This window comes from Rhinolophus sinicus, chromosome 1, assembly GCF_057876585.1.
Source record: "Rhinolophus sinicus isolate RSI-liver-muscle chromosome 1, RSI-T2T, whole genome shotgun sequence".
Classification (NCBI taxonomy): Eukaryota; Metazoa; Chordata; class Mammalia; order Chiroptera; family Rhinolophidae; genus Rhinolophus; species Rhinolophus sinicus.
The window spans coordinates 88,067,842-88,087,250 of NC_142501.1; the positions used below are offsets into that span (position 1 = coordinate 88,067,842).

At 42.7% G+C, this 19,409-nt stretch overlaps 1 protein-coding gene across 1 annotated transcript in view; it reads right to left on the reverse strand.

Annotated features, from left to right (window-relative positions):
- The window catches only part of TMCC3 (transmembrane and coiled-coil domain family 3), a 250,148-nt gene extending 238,718 nt beyond the window's left edge, over nt 1-11,430 (reverse strand). Inside the window, exon 1 of the mRNA XM_074325262.2 lies at nt 11,285-11,430. Coding sequence (XP_074181363.2) covers nt 11,285-11,293 — 9 coding nt within the window. The 5' untranslated portion in view covers nt 11,294-11,430. The remainder of the gene's footprint in view (nt 1-11,284) is intronic.
- Nucleotides 11,431-19,409: the final 7,979 nt, after the last annotated feature.

Genomic DNA, 19,409 nt, shown 5'->3' on the forward strand with positions numbered 1-19,409 from the left:
TTAGTACTGATCAATTTTATAGTATGGAAATCTTTCCTCAATAAAGTGGTTAAAAAGTTAATTTTTAAAATAGGAGTTAAGGGAGGAAGTCAAGGACAAAAACAAAACACCTATCGGTGAATGCAGATGGAAGACATGGTCATTGAGGACAGACCAGAAGAAGGTCAAAGTAATCAGACTGAGCATGAGAGAACAGACAGAACTTGAAAGGTATGTTTAGGGGTCATGTTCTTAAAACCATCTTCCTAGATTCTCCTGACACCACAACTCCTCTTTCCTGCCCCCCAAAGTTAATCATGCTCTTGCTAGGCTCTATTTGGGGTATGCTTTTGTTAATTCAATCATTACACTGCATGGTAACTATTTATTCAAAAGTCTACTCCTCACTAAACTCAGTTCCTGGAGCTCAGAAGCTGTGTATGTTGGCAGCCCTTGTCCCAAACTCGGCCCAAGAGCTCAAGAATGTTAGATGAATGAAAGAATGAATAAATATTGCTGCGGCAAAAAGGAAAACAAAACAAAAAAAAGATGGTTTCGAAGAGTCAACGAAATGTATATGCAAATTGCTTAGCACAATGCCTTACACACAGCAAACATTAAGTGTATGGTGGTTCTTTTTATTACCAACAAAACATGCCAAGAACTAATCTACAGAAAGAAGTCTATTTTGAAGCAACACTAGCCTACAAAATAAAGATGTTCACATGCATAGAAGACCAAATTTCAGATGACCCCGTCCTAGTTCCAAGGCTTAAGGGCCGAGTTATTGGCTAGACTTCAAAAGGCCTCACAGAGCTGTCTACAACTTGTGATCAGACCCTCCAAGGTCACAGTTAGCAGCAGTCCCACTCTCACAACACACTGTACTTGCTGGCCTCGGCCTTACAGCTGGGCTTGCTGAGGATTCGTTCTTCAAGATTCTGGTCTGAATGAGAAGGGACAAAAGGCAACAGAGAGCAAAGGCGAGTGGAAACAAGAGGTAGTGCTCCTGACTACCTCCTCTCCCTCTCCCCAAAGGTAAAACGATGTCCAGCACCGCAGGGAACTCCTGGGCTGTTTGTTTATCCAGTACCAGACGAGGTTCCTTCAGTCATTCAATAGGTATTTACTGAGCCTCTACTATAGGCCTGCCGTTGTTCTGGGCAGTAGATGCATCAATGAATTAAATGTTTAAACACACTCAAGAACAAGTGGGGTGATCCTGCCTGATGTCAAGACTTACTATAAATAAGTAGTAACTAAGATCTGAATACAGAGCCCGTAGACTCATCCACATATGAGAAACCTGATATATGACAAAGCTGTCGATTGGTGGGAAAGGATGGGCATTCAATAAGTTTTTCTGGAATAATTGATCATCTATATGGGGAAAAAACTGAATCCCTACCTTAATACACTACTTAATACACTAAATTTAATTGATATAGTGTTAAAGGCCAAATTGAAACTCTTATTAGAAAACATAGTATCTTTAGTCTACACACATGAAGGATTCCCTATGAAACAAAAAGCACAAACCACAAAGGAATGAATTGGTAACCTCAAATACATTTTTTAAAAGACACAAACTGGAAAAATATATTTGCATCTCAGTAAGGAAAAGACAATCCAAAACAAATGGGTAAAATATATGAACAGGTAATTCCTAGAAGAGGAAACTCAAAGGGCTGATGAATACATAAAAATATGATCAACCACACTACTAATCAGGGAACCGTAAGTTAAAACCATAATATTTCTAACCTGTCATATTTGCAAAAATAGTTTAAGTCTGACAGTACCAAGTGTTTGGTAAAAATACAGGCCATTCACGGCCCAGTGGCTCAGGCGGTTAGAGCTCCATGCTCCTAACTCCAAATGCTGCCGGTTCGATTCCCACATGGGCCAGTGGGCTCTCAACCACAATGTTACTGGTTCAACTCCTCGAGTCCCGCAAGGGATGGTGGGCAGCGCCCCCTGCAGCTACACAAGGGATGGTGGGCAGCGCCCCCTGCAACTAAGATTGAACACTGCACCTTGAGCTGAGCTGCCGCTGAGCTCCCGGATGGCTCCGTTGGTTGGAGCGCGTCCTCTCAACCACAAGGTTGCCGGTTTGACTCCCGCAAGGGATGGTGGGCTGCGCCCCCTGCAACTAGCAATGGCAACTGGACCTGGAGCTGAGCTGCGCGCTCCACAACTAAGACTGAAAGAACAACAACTTGAAGCTGAGCTGCACCCTCCACAACTAAGACTGAAAGGACAACAACTTGACTTGGAAAAAAGGCCTGGAAGTACACAATGTTCCCTAATAAAGTCCTGTGCTCCTTCCTCAATAAAATCTTAAAAAAAAAAAAAAAAAGAATTAAGAAAAATAGCCATTCGTAGATTTCTAATAAATCTCTTTGGAGAAGAGTATGACAATATCTAGTAGAATTGACAGCTTCAGCCCCACGACTCCACCCCTAAGTGCCCTAGCACTCACAAACAAGCAGATACACAAAACCATAGCAGTACTGTTTTGAAACAGCAGTGGCAAAAGAGAAAGGATAATTTAATTATGTAGTATTCCAGCACATGAATATACTTAGCTCTAAAAATGCATGATAAGCCTCTGGTATCAAATAGCTGAATCTTAAATATGTAATGTTGAGCAAGAAAGCAAATTATACAATACATACATTCATACACACACGCATATGATATAAAGTTTAAATATATGCAAAATGATAGCATATATTGCTTAAAGATATATGCATATGTAATGAAAGTATTAAAGTGCAGTGATATGTTAAGTTCAGGACAGAGGCTACCTGTGGTTGGAAAGGAAAAGAACTAGGAGAACTCCATCCCTATTGACTTGGTTTTTTATCTTAGAGTCTTTAATTGAGGTGTAATTTACATGCAATGAAACAGCTCTTAAGTGTACAGTCCGCTGGGTTTGACCAATGTATACATCCATGTAAACCACACCCATATCAAGAACATTTCCATCACCCCAGAAATTTCCCTTATGCCGTTTCTTAGTCAACACCCATCAGCACACACTGTTTTGATTTCTAGCATCATAGCTCAGTTTTTCCTGCTCTAGAATTTCATATAAATGGAATCACATAGTTTGCACTCTTTTAGTTTGAGAGTCATCCGTGTTTGTGCATATACAGCCGTCTATTCCTTTTTACGTCTGAGTGGTATTCTGTTTCATAAACATACTACAGTTTATCTTAATTTTTTTAACTTTTAAGTTGTGGTGGATACATGGATGTCAATGTATTATTCTTTATACCTTATCATATATTAAATATTTTCTTTTTGAAAAGTATAGGTCACCGAGAGCTTGAGATTCTCTAGGACATACACCTAATGGGGAAATGGCTGGGTTGCAGCTCATGCATATTGTCAACTCTTCCAGCTATGGCGATTCTGGTTTCTGACCAGAGACCCACTGAATCAGCAGCTCAGGAAGTTTTGCTCAGGATTCTGCATTTTTAACAAGCTCTCCAGGTAATTCTGAAGTACATCAGGTTTTGTGAGCCACTGTTTCTAAATACGTTTTCTATATGGTGTTCTATAACACCAACGGCTTCAATTACTATTCCTATATGCCAATAACTCGTAAGTTTATATCTTTAAATAAAACTGTCTCCTAAGCTACAGACCCTCCGTAATCATCTGCTCTGGATGTCGCTACTCAATGAGTCACAGGTGACTCAGACTCAATGTGTACAAAACAGAAGCCAGCTTCCCAAGTTCCACCCCTTGGTTTTCCCGTCCAGAGTTTCACATCTCCACCACACACCCCGGGAGTCTGTCATCCTTAACTCCTTTCCTCCCTGGCCTCCACATGGCATCAGTAACCAAGTCCTACTGGTTCTGCCGCTACACACCTCTTAAACAGAGCATGTCTCTCCATTCCCCTGACCATCTCCTCAGTCCAGGCCATCCGGATTACTGTCATAGCCTCCTAACAGTTTTCCTACCCCCGTCTTGTTCCTCCAGTCCATTCTCCACCTTGTGTCCAAAGGATCCTTTGGAAACAAATACATGATTTTCAAAATCTGTTTAGAACCTCTCAATGGCTTTTCACTTCCCTTAGGACAATTCTCAACATGCCTTACAGAGCCTTTCATGATCTGACCTCTCCCTCCCTTCCCAACGTGAACTCCTGCCATTCATGACTCCTGCTTGCTATCCACACAGCTCCTCTGAGTGCATCTCGCTTCCTGAAACACGCCATTCCACGCTCCCCTTCTGCATATGTTTATTCCACCTGGAATGCAACCCTCCTCCTCCTTCCCTGGCTGCCCTTGCTCGCCCTCAAGGCTCAGCGAAACGTCACCTGGTCTGGAGGTCAGGAACTCCCACTACAAACCCCTAGCAACTTGTTCCTTTGTAACATCACAGCACAATTCATGAAACAGCTTAACCATCTCCTCAGGCTACAAGCTGGATGAGGAGCCCAGGCTATGAGCCTGCTAGCTCACAGTGGATCTCTAGCACATAGTAGGAGGTTCATTTTAAATATTTGATGAGCGTTACCACATCACATTTAGTCTACAAGCAAACGAAGCTTAGAAACAGCCTCAGTCACTGGTTTCCTTCAACTTGAAGATATGCACAATTCTAAATTCAGAAAGTTGTCTATTAACTGCAGTCTTTATGTTTTAGTCTCCTGACGCTTTGGCAAACATCGTCTGCCACCAGAGCAGCGGCCCATCAAAAGCCGCAAGAGGTGGCAAGACTGAGAACTAGCCAGCTTGATTTTCAAACCTTGAAAACAGCCCCACGTATTTTCCACAGTGTCATACCTCAGTTGCAAAGGAAGCACAATGCATGAAATCTTGTTAGGATTACAATGCTTGAGCTGGAAAGGCTTTTGGCATAAGGATTTTTTGTGTTGGGATTTATGTCTAAGGCACAGCTGGGTATATTCAGCTACTGCTAAGGACGAAGATTGCATGTGAGTTCCCCAGCAGTACACCTAGAGCAGAAGCTTTCAATTTTAAATCCCCAACCTTCCTTCCCATTTCTTTCTTTGTTCTTTTTCTTTTTTTTTTAGCAAAAACATTAAGAGCACACACTGTGGTGCCAGAAGGCCTGGCTTCAAATCCCTGCTCCCTCATTTATTAGCTGTGGTGTGCTAGGCAAACTACTTCGCCATTCAGTGTGGAGCTTCCTCACTCGAACATGCCTAGTAGGAATGAAACAGCACTTATTTCATAGGTTTGCTGTGAGGATTCAATGAGCTAATTATATGTAAGGCATTTAGAGTAAGGGCTCAGGCAACGTTAGATGTATCGAGGGGCATAGGAATAGGTTTGGAGGAGAAGGGATGTGAAACAGAACAGAAAGGACAGAAGCAAACAGAACAGAAGCAAAAGTAATCTACATAATAGTAACTGAGCACTTTGAAGAGATTATCATTCAGACCTCAGAAAACTCTTTCATGCAGGTGAACCAGCCCGAGCTCAGTAAACGGCTGCGTGGGATTTGAATACATGGAATCTGTCTCCAGACACCAAATCCTGAACCACTAAGAAATGATGTCTCCCACTTTCACATCTGCCCCTTAGGGAATGGAATTCCTGAACTCTTTAAAAAGGGAGAAAGTGAAGCAAAAAGACATAAGGAATGGAAAGGAAGCAAGAATAAACAGAATAAGGCCAGACTCATCTGTTTTCTCAATTTAAAACAGGTTTCCCTTTACTATCCATTCACGAATGTAACAGAGCCCACCAACTTCACAGACACTGTAATTCAGTAGGCCAGGTTGAAATCAAAATCACTGTTAAAGACTTCTACAGATGACAGATCCTTCCCAAGCTAATAAGATCCAAATGGAAATGTAAATGAGAGGCATGAAACGCGAGGGCAAGCAGAGGAGCAATGGATGGGAATATCAGAAACACAGAAATCAAGCCTCTGTCTAGAGTGGCAAGACACGCCGAGGTGCGCTATAGCCAAAGGATTCACATTTCTTGTTGGGCCTGTAACATCGGAAGAATGCCTTCACATCTCTGAGCATCACTTTTTCATCTGCAAAATGGAAACAAGAACATCTGCCTCTCCACAGATAACATCTGCTTCTCCACCGATAAATCACTTTGATCCAGTAGTAGGAACAAACGGGGAGACAGGCACTCACATGGCCGGTGGGGGACAATCTGGCCATCTCTTTCTCTTTCTTTCTCTTTTCAATTTAACAAACTTACAGAGCACTTGCAATGTGCCAGGCACTATAACAGTCACTTTACAAATATTAACTTAGTTTCTGTGGTGGACTGCAGAATGTCGGCAATGATTTCCCTGACTGCACCCTTGTCCTGGGAGACTCCCCTCCCTCACAGACTCGGAGCTTGGCCGTGACACTTGCTTTGGTCAGTGGGACAACAGCAAATGTGACATAAGCAGAGATCTGAAAACTGCTTGTGCTTTGGGGTTTGCCATCTCTTGCTGCTCTTTGGAACCCTGGGGCCACCACGTGAAGAAATCTGAGCTACCTGACTGGAGCCTGAGAAATCACATGCCATCCCAAATGACGTCCCTAAAGACTAACTCACCTGTCAACTACCAGACAGGTGAGTGAGGCCATCCGAGAGCCTCCAGCTACAGACAGACCTGAGAAGATCTGATCGGATCTTCAGACCTGTGATCGGAGAAGCAGGAGAGAACCAGTTCAGTTGGGCTGGCCTGGACCAAAAGAGCTTCCCAGCCTACCTACTGACTCATGAGCTCAGTAAAATAGTTATTGTTTTTAAGCCACTAAATTTTGGGGCGATTTGTTATGCAACACAAATGGAAGCACTGCACAGCAATCCTATTAGGTAGGTACTATTATTATTCCTATTCTAAAAATCAGGCAACAGAGAAGTAAAGAGAGGTTAAGCGACTTGCACAATTTTTAAACGGCAGAGTCAAGATGCAACTCCTGGCAATCCAGCTCCAAGTCTGTGCTCTATTCAGAGAGTTTATGTAATAATCCTCTGTACTATGCTATTTCACCTAACAAAACTGAAGATATTCCTATCACTTGACCCTGAAATCTACTGTAATTTGTCACATGATACACTTGCACATGTGTACAATCATGTCGATATAAGATTATTCACTGCAGCACTGCTGATAATAGCAAAAGACTAGACACAACCAATTCTAGTATATCCATATAAAGGTATTCCATATGCAGCCATCAAAAAAAACTGGGTAGATCTACAAATACTGATCTTATATACAATACAAGGGGAAAAGGCACAATGCACTTACATGCTACTTTCACATTTGTGTGTAAAACATTTACACTTACATACTACCATTTACATTTACATTTGTATGGAAAATACTATGAATATACAACTGCTTGTACATACATAATTTGTGGGAGGACACAACAAATGGCTTTAACATCAGTTACTTCTGGGGAAAGGGAACCAGCTGGCTGGGCAACAGAACAGGAAGAACAATTTTCACAGCAAACTTTTTCAAATTTTGAATTTTACATTGTGTAAATGTATCACCTATTAATTTTAACTTAAAAGGTTGTTATGAACATGAAAGGAGGCAACAGATGCCTGGCACAGAGAAAGCCATCAATAAATAATAGCAGCCTTTCTAATTATTTTTCTGCAACTGATTTCTAACTCTTTCTAATACAAACAATTTTTTTAAAGTAACCAATCCTCTGAAACTTCTGGCTCTGCGTAGGAAAGAGCTCATTTTGGATGCAAAGATAAAGAAGGGAACGTTAGCTGGCTGTGTGAAGAGGTGAAAGAAGAATCCAGCACGTGGCTTCTGTGGTTGTGAACGACATGGAGTTCAAAGTCGGGAAGAGCGGCGAGGCCCCATTTTAGCCTCTCCTCCGAGAAACCCCATTACTGGGCACCATCTGTACTCGTACTTGGTACATTCCCGATGCACCTTCTCTTTCATTCAGGAACACCACATAGGAGAACGTACTTTCTATTCTAATAGTTACCTCTCTACAGTTACTGATCTACAACAGTGGAAAGCTGACACAGGCATCTGCCAAATTATCTGCTTCTCCAGAGCCAGAAATGACCTGGGCAGAAGTAGGCAGTTTGTGGGCACCAAAGCGTAACGCCAAGAGCAGGGCTTTGGAGTCAGGCAAACCCAGGCACAAATCTCAGCTCCAACATTTAGCTGAATGGCCTTGAGCAACGTACTCAAGCTTTCTGAGCTTGTTATCATACCTGACAAGCCTTACTATTTCACAGGACTCTTGCTAATGATACATGTACCACCGTACCAGGCACACAGAGATGTTCACTAAATATCAGCTCTTCTCATTGGGGGCATTCCAACTGAGGCCTAACCATCTTTCTCCTTGCTCCGCTCCCTCCCCTCCCCCCCCTTCTTCCTCTCCAGCACACACCAATTAACAATCATAGGTGTACATTAGGGCATTCCCACCTCTCCCTTCCTCCCACATCAGCAAGCTCAGTTGACTCTATCTCCAAAATCATCCCGACTCTCCACCTGTCTCCATCAGCCCTGCACATAAAGATGGTCTCCCTTGCTATTACCATAACCCATTCCACAATCCATTCTATACACACTAGCCAAAATGATCTTCAAAAAAATAAAAATAAATAAACCAGATCACATCATTCCATTCTTCTGCTTAAAATTCTCTAAATAACATCCCTCTGCATTTAGGTTAAAATCCAAATTTCTTACCATGGCCAACGAGGCCCTACAGAAGTCGGTCCCTACCTGTCTCTCCAAACTTGCTTCATTCCACCTCGCAGACTCCACTCTGCTTCAGGATATTTCTCATACAGGCCAAGCCTGTTCCTGCCTCAGAGCCTTTGCATTTGATGTTCCTCAGTCTGGAATACTCTTTTCCCAAACCTTCACATAGTTGTCTTCTTTACATCATGTAATTCACGGTTCAAATGTCAGCTCCTTAGAAATGTCTTCCCCGACCACGTAAACTAAAACGGCTTCATGCCACGAGTCACTCCCATTTCAGTATCCTGCTTTATTCTCTGCGTAGCACTCATCACTATTTAAAATTATTTGCATATTTGCTTACTTCTTTATTATCTGATTTCTCAACTAGGATGTAACCTTCAAAAGAACAGGCTTTTGGCTCTCATCTCCCCACTGCACTATTGCTTAAAACAGTGTCTACACATAGTAGGTGCTTTATACATATGGCTTGAGGTGGTGGGTGTTTTAAAATGCAAATTGTTGCGCTTTAGTCCCAGAGATTCTGATTTAATAGATCTGAGATAGCGCTCAGGAATCTACATTTCTAGCAAGCATCCATCTCTTTTCATCCCAAAGCGGGTAGTACATAAATCACATTTTAACATACAGGCATACATCGTTTTATTGCACCTCACTTTATGGCACTTCGCAGGTGTTGCGTGTTTTACAAACTGAAGGCAAGATCCTCCCAGTAAAAAGATTACAACCTACTTTATTGTGATAACTCGCTTTATTATGGTGGTCTGCAACCAAATCCACAGTGTCTCTGAGGTATAGCTGTATTCTAGACCATCTCCATCTCCAAATCTTGATTCTCTTACACACCTTACTTAGGCCTACATATCCCATCCCAGTTGCTTTCCTTAATTACCTTGGTGACACTGAGGGCAAAAGGAGGTTACTGACCCCTGAATTTGGAGTGCAAACAAGTAACCCTGCCAGTTCCCATTTCTGCTGCTTCAACCAATGCTAGGCATTCAAACTATCTGGTCAGCCTGGCTGAAATCCTGTCCTCCCCAGAAACACCTGAGCAGATTTGGACTAAATCCAAAAGGAAAGCCAGGTAAATTTCCATGTCAGCTCCCTAACACTTTCCAGTGGCAGCTGGGCCAATTCCTACCTGTTGTACACCCACTCCCCCACCTCCATCCCCCACCCCCACACACAGCAGAAGATTTAATTCTGGCACCATCTGCAAAACCACAGGCCAGAGCTCCCTTTGAAGCAACCTAAGAGCTGAGAGGAAGAAATCTTTGAAAGGGCCACTCAGGTGACTAAAGCCATACCGCACATACATACATTAGTAGCAGGGCAAGCCCAAAGTCCAACCCAGAGAAATGCGCAGGCTCTGGCTTCTTCTCAGCCTTGTCTCTTTAGAAAACACCCAACAGCCTTTCCTCGACACCTGCACTGTCATCAGGGTTGGCCTTAGGAGGTCTGGGAAAGTGCATACTTGGACTTCCTGAAGTTCCCTCTACTCCCCTTCTACCCTGTCCTGCATTTGATTAAAGCAGCCTCCATCCCCAAGGTTTAAATCCAAACAGCACACTGGGATTGGTAACTTAACATAACATCACCAACATTTGTGTGTGGATTAGCTCTCCCCAGACAGGAAAGAACCAGGGGCGCAGGGCCCGTGTGCGTGCTCTCGGGCCTGGCAAGAAGCAGCACCAACCCCCCAGGCTGTGCCTTGACGGGGAATAAACCCTGCAGTTCAGCCTGCAAACTGGAGTTTTTCCACTAAGGGCGCTGGCTGGAGGGGACGGGTGCGCGCAGGACCTCACACCTGATTTGGGAAGCAGCGGCCGCCAAGGGCGCCCCCCAGCGCACGTGGCAGATCCTGTCTTATCCAGGACTCGGCGCGGTGTCCCTCCGCCCGCAGCGCCTGGCTCGCTCCGGCCCAGGTTGGAACTCTAGTTCACACTCCCTCGCTCCTTCCAAATACCAGAAACGAGAGTATTTATGGGACAAAGGGGTGAGAACCACCTCCCCGAAACACACACACACACACCCCTCCGCCTGTCACCCACCGAACTCGGACTGGGGCCCGCCCTCCCTGGGGTGTGCGCCCAGGGAGCACCCCCCCCCCCCCGACGCCCGGCAGGAAAGTTCCTGAGTCCGGAGGCTCCCGAGGAGGGAGCGAGGCGCTGAGCAGCAGAACGCAGCGGAGAAAGGGGCCCAGCCGGCACGAGCGGCGCCCGTGAAGGTGCTTCCCTAAAAGCTCGAGGTGGGGGGTGCTGGGAATGACCCCACTCCGCCCCGGGGAGGCGCAGGCGCGGGCAGGGAACCCCGACGTGTCCACGCCGCCGTAGGGAGCGCAGGGTCCGGAGCCCTCAGGCTGGGAGAGACCCCGCGGCACCGCTCGTTCCCCGCAGATCGTCAGGCGCCGCTCTCCCGCCCAGGCAGCGGCTGCAGCCCTGAGAGACTGCATCCCACCCCCAGCCCTTCCCGCCCGGCTCCCCTGCGAGGTTCTCCGTTCCGCTGCGGCGGCGGCCTGGAGCGGGAGGGACGCGCTCTCACGCTCGCCGGCACATTCGCCACCTGCCCCCTCGTGCCTCTGGGGTCACTGGTCACTCACCCTCCGCATGGTGCCGGGACCGTCCGGGCCGGGATGGGCGCGAGGAGAGACAGGGCGGGAAGAAGCGCAGGGCCGCCGGGGAGCGCCACGCTGCCCCCGCCCGCACACGCGTGCGCCGCGGCCGGCGGGCGGGCGGTGGCCTCCGCGGGGGCGGAGCGGGGGCGCGCGGGCAGCGGGGTCCCCGGGCCGGCTCCTGGCGAGCTGAACTCCAGGACCTTCTTCCCCGGTTGGGGCGTCCCCACCTCCCCAGGCCGCTTCACCCCTCTCCTCCCGACCTGGAGAGGAGCTGGTCTCCAGTGCCTGCCCAACTCTGAGCTGGAAAAGGTTGGAGTTGAACGTTGGGGCCGACCTTGTGGGGAACCAAGTTTGAAGAGCAAGAGGAGATTGATGGAGAACTGAAGTGGGATTACTCACCACCTTAAAAGTACCTCTGTTCTCACGGTTGGGTGGGAGGATGCCCCACTGGTGTCCCATCCTACTGTTTAGGGTCTGCGATTGTCTCTTCAAAGTCTTAAGCATCCATAAACCTTTTCGCTGGGGAGGTGGTGAGAGTTAAGAGTGGGGAAACAGTAGAGCAACCTATCGCTTGGGGAAAGACAACCTCATGGAACAGAAGTGGTCTGGTTTTCTCCTGACCAAGCAGCTCAGCAGGGGAAGGAGTCTGTACCCCTGTACTGCCGAACCCACAGGTCTCCCTGGCAACCCCCTATGTGTAGAGCTTCCTCTTCACAACTGGCCTCCCCACCTCTATCCCAGCTTCTCCAAACAACAGGTAAAGTGCATCCCCAGAAACATTAGCTGAAGGGAGGGGACGTGTATTTCTCCTGACTGTGAAAACACTGTACAGCTCTGAGCCAGGAGAATAAGGGATCCAAACCCTCAAGAGAAGGGGTAGGCTGGAAGGATGTGTGACAGTCTCCCAGAAAGACCTCTATTCGGCTTTCTCTATTCGGCTTCTACTGCTGAACAAAGTAAATGAAATAGTACGGAATTCAAAGCAGCCTGAATTCTATGTAAGAAAAAAAGATACATCCCTTGTTTACCAAAGAATCCTTTGAAAAGCATACAAGGATGCTTGTGTTTTCAAAACCAGAGGTGACAAGTAAGCAGGCAGACAGCAGTGGCAATGCGAAGGCTTGTGCTGAGTAAACACTTCTGAGGAATGTTTTGGCTTTTGCATTGCTTGGCTGCCAGTAATTCTGGCAGATCCTCTCTTATCGCCACTGTCAAAGAAATACTGTTCTAATTTTCTAACATTGATAGAGTGTCAGCAGCACTATGGAGACCAAATGTAAAACAGACTAAGTACCTTTATGATCTATTAAATAAGAACATTTTGTCTGAATTTCCCTTTGGTGACTACCAGCACAGATAGAAGGGGAAAGGGTGACATATATTAGGAGAAAAAGGAAGGAGAGAAATTAATGAAACCTGCTAACTCCTTTTTATTTTAACTTATGATCTGCATACAGTGGTTTTGTATTTTTTTTATTTTATTTTCTTGATATGAATCTCTTCAGATTGGTCTTTGATGTTTGCCTTTGGAGAAATAATTTTATTAAGTGTGCTTACTTATGCATCATGGGCTTTACCTGTTATCACTTTCAATCCACACAATCCTGTGAAGTGAGTACTATGATTCTGTAGTTTTTCAGAGAGAACTATGAAGGCTCAGAGAGGATAGGTAATTTGCTCAAGGTCACACAGCTTGTCAGTGGCACAGCCAGGATCTGAACTCGGGCAGTCTGACTCCAGGGTCCACCCACTTAACCCCATGCTTTACTGCCTTCCTGTGCTCTGTTTCATATACAAGGAACAGCAGTGGAAAGGTGTTATTAAAAACATGAACTGTTGTCATAGATCCAATTAGTAGCTTCCCATCTCTAAGTCTTAGCATCTTCATCTGTAAAATGAGAACTAGATCTAAGTAGATGTATTAAGAACCGGTCCAGAAGAAAAGGTCTTGCTTTAGAGTATTACCATGTGAATATTTTGTGCTCAGCATTGTGGGAAACCTTAGTAATTTCGTTGGTTTGTGCCATATCTTACCACACAGCCCCTTGTTTTACACTGCTTATGCTGTGTTCTACAACACTACCTCTCTCCCCTTCTAATTAACAGTCTTTGCTTTGTGAGTGCAATATCTAATCAAATTAAATTTTTTACTAAACTTGAATGAGATCCCTGGTGAGAAGGGTGCAGTTTCAGTTAAGTAATTATTAGGGTGATCTTCAGGCATTAGTTAGCCTGAATAATTTTTCAATCTCCCTTCAGAAACCAAGACAATTATTCAACTAACAAAAAAATGACAACACGTCAGATGCTAATGGGACACAGTCATACTGCTCATCTATGGAAAGCCCCATGTTTGCAATGCTACCATTAACTAACTTAAAGAACCAACATAAAACTGAAACTAGATTGAATCAGATCTACCTTTTTTGGGGGGAAGGGTCTTTATTTCTTTCATAGTTTTAAAGGATCTTCAAAGAGTTTTAATAATGAGTCGTATCTCTATTTCATATCATCATACCTCCATTAGCCTTCTAACCTCATACGTGTAATTTGTTTCCTTGAAAATCTCCTAATATTTGAGAACGTGGTATTTTTTTCCTTTTTTTTTTCTTAATCATGTAACAACATCTCCACCAGTGACAAACAACAGTGATGTTCAGTCTCTTGATCTTCAGGCCAGATTTACAAGTCTCCATCTTAAATACAGCAGGAACTGTACCAGGATCAGGAAGTCAGCCTAACTTCTTTCATTAGTTATTAACGCAGATAGGCATTTGATATAAAACTGAGCAAAAACGAACCAGTTTACAATTTCACATAAATAGTAAAAGAGAAATGAATAATTTTGTCTACATTTTGTATATAAGAAATGTTACCAATTAGCATAACTTCTTACCAATCTATCATTCTCCATTTAGAAATGCATTAGTAATGACATACTGGTTTTCTTCATCATGTTCTTAAATTACAACCCTTCAGAAGGCCTCTGTTAAATGCCTACTGTGGGAACATACATTCTTGGTTAAATCAGTTTATATTTCCCTGAAACAGATCAAGAATAATATCAAGGAAACAAACAGTCTCAACTACATGTATTGAGCACTTTATATGTCCCAGGCACTGTGGCAAACCATTTTACATGTATCAATCTATTTCATCCTTATAAAACCCTACCAGATAGTTGTTATTATCCCCATGTGATAGATTAGGAAACTAAGATTTATTGATATTAAACACTTTCCAAAAGTTGCATGGCTAATAAGGGTACAGATCTAACCCAAATCTCTCTGACTCCGCTCTTGTCCAGAGCCTACGAGATTAATCAATGACAGGTGGGTGCTAAAGTATCACAGATTCTGCTCTTTCTGGAACTTCTTCAAAGCAGTGGAAATGTGAGCCAAGAATTTTATATCCAATAAAACTGACTTTCAAATATTTATACAAAAACAGAGAGGAGTTAACTAAAAAAGGGCTCTCAAAGAAGATGACTCATTGGCTTAAAAAAGGAATACAAGATTTGAATTAAAAGAATGAAGAATATTCTTGATGGAGGACAGCAGAATAACCAACATGGAGGTGGTGACAGTAAAAATGTACCTTCAGAAGCAACTCAAAATGGTCCTAACAAGATACTGAGTTGCTTTTCAGAGACAACAGACCAAAACCACAAGCCATGCATTGGAAGCATGCACAGAGGAGAAAACTTTGACCTCTGACTCCACCCAGAACTAAAGTCTTGTCCCCTCACAGGACCAAAGGACCAGGACATAACAGAACTTGAACACTGGAACCCTTTCCAAAGCCAAGGGCCTGTTATCCAGGAATATCTGGTCTTGACTTCGCTCCAACCATAAATGGCCAAGTTCCAAGGTCCTCCAACTAAAACTTGCCCCACCAGCACTTCTTTCTGCATTCCTATTTCCCCTCACCAGGAGACAGATTTGAGCAGTACCTCCTGTCTCCTGTGAGCTGACTCAGAATTAAGAAAATTGATCTTTCATTTCTCAAAAGTCAATGTCGTAGTATTGGCTTCTACGTGTGTTGGGCAACAAACCCTTTGTTTGGTTACAAAAAGACCAGAGCTCCTAGGAATCCTGGAACACAGGGCTGGGGACAGAAACCTGGTGGACAGTTAATGAGGGACTGGGATACTCATCAGGGTACCTTATACACATTCCCTCTAATTTCTTTTATCGCATTATCACAGTCACTCAGAAATATTCATTTATTTTGCTATAGAAGAGCTGCATGATTGTTATGCTATTTCTTATCCTCTTGTCCTTGTCAAGGCCTATTTGACTTATCTGAGCAACAATCTCAGATTGGGCACTCCACTGATTCATTCATTCATTCATTCAATCATTCATTTATTGTGGGTAGCCTGAAGATGCAGGGGTGGAGTTGGGAAGAGCTTACCTGTAGTCTTTGTCAGAGGAATTTGATTCTGCTCTCTGCTCTGAGGTGCTGTGCCAGGATTCACTCCCTAACAGGTATTTAAAAAGACAAAATTCACCCACATTTCCACCACTAATAGTATTCACATATTTCCATATTCCTTCCTATTCTTTGTCCAAATGCACATGATTGTATGACTGTCTCTCCTGCTAGACTCTGAGGTCCTTTAAAGAATGAGATTGTCTTAATAATTCTTACATCTCTAAGGCCTATCACAAAATAGATGCTCAAAACATGTTTAATAAATGAGTGAATGATATTCAAAATTGTAGTCTGTTATTTTCCTTCAACAAATGGTTTTCTAGATTTTTAAATGGCCTTAATAATTATCTTTATTGGCTGCTTAATGTACATTTCTCATAGATCTATTATCATTCAACCATCCCCTCATGTTGACATTTGAGTTGTTCCTGTTTCAAAATTTCTTGTGAGTTAGTAAGTAGGGACAAGACTTAATGTAAAGATAGATTTGGAGAAGGATAATATAAATGTCAATCAAATGGTCCAGAGGTAGGGAGACCACTTTGGAGGCTGACCTCAGTCACACAAAATGGAGCTGATGAGGTGACCAAGGCCAGGACTAGAATGGTGATTGTGGAAATGGAAAGAGAGCAACAGTTTCTATGTCCATTACTAAAGCTGAAAAGTTGTAATCATGGCTATGACCCATTTGGAGCTAAATGTATGACAGACAGTGGGGGCATTGTCCTTATGAAGAGTATCATTTTAGCACCACGGACAGCTCCTAGGATGTCAGGTAGGGGCTCTAGGTGGTATGGGACCACTGTTGCTGTCAGTGATGGCTCCTTAAATAAATAAATAAATAAATAAATAAATAAATAGTAAATACTTAATTTATTTCGTTGAGCACATACTCAACGAAAGCGTTACATGCATTAATGTATTTAATTCTCATAAGGAAACAGGCACAGAAAGGTTACATAACGTCCCTCAAAGTCACACAAATGCAAGTGGCAGAGCAAATTTCCCCAGGTAGTCTAGCTTCAAAATCCATTATACTATATTGTAAATGACAATTACAATTAAGTAGGATAAATTCTATGACAGAAAAGCACAAAAGTATCTGAAGTACACAATGGAGGGCAAGGAAGGGAGGAGTATCCTGGGAAAGCTTCCCAGAAAAGCACACTGGAAGTAACTTTTAGAGGATGAATGGGATTTAACTAGAGCAGATGGCCAACAGGCTACCAGAAGTCCTATGTTGTGAAGGCTTCCAAGGCAGATCCAGGCTCAGCAAAAAAAAATGCCTCCTGTGATCAATTAGTAAATGAGGTAGAGAACGGTGGGAAACCTGCGACTAGGGAGGTAGGTGGGCCAAATAATGAAGGATCTTGGATGTAAGTTAAGAAGTTTAGACATCTTCCCTAAAAGTTATGATAAATTGCCAGAGTTTTAAGCACGATGTGGCAGGATAAAATTTGCATTTAGAAAAAGCTTTCCAAAATTTGGGGGTGAAGATATAGAGTAAAAGATGATCACAGCTTATCCTTTTCCTAATACCTAATGTCATGCACAAAAACAAGCTCAGAGACAGGGCTACAGACTCATCCCAGATAAGGTTGGAAGGGGAGCAAGGAGACTTCATCCACACTATACAACAGTTGTAAAAAGATTTGGTTGGAGCTGCTCCTACTAAACAAGAGTGAGATGAAAAGAAATTTCATGGTGACCATGTAAATGTGGTACAGTCAAAAAAAAAAAAAAAAAAAAAAAAGGAGGATGGATGGGACGGAGATACTGGGTGAACTATGAAGAAACTAAGCCGGAAGAAAGCATAATGCCAAGATACAGGAGATTTCCCAGGGAATGCCTTGTACTAAAAAGACCTTCATACGAATAGGAACCTAAGAAAAGACCTCAAAATTGAGATGATAAAAGTGACAGAGGAAGAGTAAAAAGGATATTTCAGAGTTAGGAAATGAATCAAGAACTGAAACACTATTATATATCTAATTCATAAATTAGAAATGCCAAATTACAGGAAAGACATGATTGAAAATTGAATTAATGGCATGGATAAAAGGCTTGAGATAATTATGACAAATACGAAGGGAAAATGCAGACAGAGTAAAGCAATTAGCAAGAAGATAATAAGAGAGCCAGGAGAAAATCAAACATAAGGATAACTGGTGTCCCTAATTGGTGTAGAGGGTCCAGTAAATACAATGAAATATGCATTCAGATACACAATACAGGAACGTTTTATCCAAAAATGAGGGAAGAACTGAACCTGCAGAGGGAAATTTCTACTGTATGCCAGGAAAAAAAAACTACTTTGAACAAACATCAAGACATAGGCTGGTTAAGTTACTAATTTTCAAGGAAAAATAATTAGACGTCTGAGCAGAAAAGGCAAATCATTCATGGAGTTGGAAGTGGGTAGGAGTGGAATCACACTGGATATAAACATTTGTAAACAATCTCAATGCCAGAAGACAATGAAGCGATGTCAACAGTTTGGAGAGAAAAAAGAATGACCTAGGAATATTACCCCACCATAGGTAGATGTCTCAAACATGAAAGAACTCAACAGAGTAAAACACTCATGAGTCCTTCTTGGAAAAAAAAAGAAATCCAACTAATCAGGACCAGGAGATAAATTAAAAAAAAATTTCAGGAACAGAAAACATTAAGGTAAAAGAAAAAAGTGATGATAGGCAGGTAAACTATTTAAATACAGAACTAAATCAAACAACTGATTGAATTCTAGCTGTGAAACAAAATGCAAATGTTATAAATCCTGACAAAGTAAAAATAATAGATTTTAAAAATCAGAAGGTAAGAGAAGGAGACAGGGAGGAAGTAGAAAGCTAATTGCCTCATCTTTCACCAGCAGGGAACCAACTGTGATCATCTAAAATTGAAACAAATCAAGAGACATATTATAACTTCAACTGTATAATGATTTCCTTTTTTTTCTTTACATCAAGAATGTCTTGTAAAACACTTCTTGGTGATGCAGCTACAGAAGGCGGTGTGGAGGTTCCTCAAAAATTACAAATAGAATTATCATATGACCCATCAATCCCTCTCTTGGGGATCTACCCCAAAAATCTGAAAACATTTATCCATAAAGACATGTGTGCTCCAATGTTCATTGCACCTTTATTTACATTGGCCAAGACATGGAAACAACCAAAGTGTCCTTCGATAGATGAATGGATAAAGAAGTTGTGGTATATATACACAATGGAATACTATTTGGCGGTAAGAAAAGATGAAATAGGACCATTTGTGACAATATGGATAGATCTTGAGATTATTATGCTAAGTGAAATAAGCCAGAAAAAGTCAAGAACCATATGATTTCACTGATATGTGAGATATTAAACTGAAAGCAACAAAGGAACAAGACAAAATAACAAAGAAACAAAAACTCATAGACATAGACAATAGTCTAGTGGTTACCAGAGGGTAAGGGAGGAAAACGGTGGTAGATGAGGGTAAACGGGATCAAATATATGGTGATGGAAGGAAAACTGACTCTGGGGGGTGAACACACAATGTGATACATAAATGATGTATTACAGAATTGTACACTTGAAACCTATGTTACTTTACTAACCTTTGTCACCCCAATAAACTTTAATTAAAAAAAAAAACAACCCAAAAAACAAAAAGCACTTTTCTCATG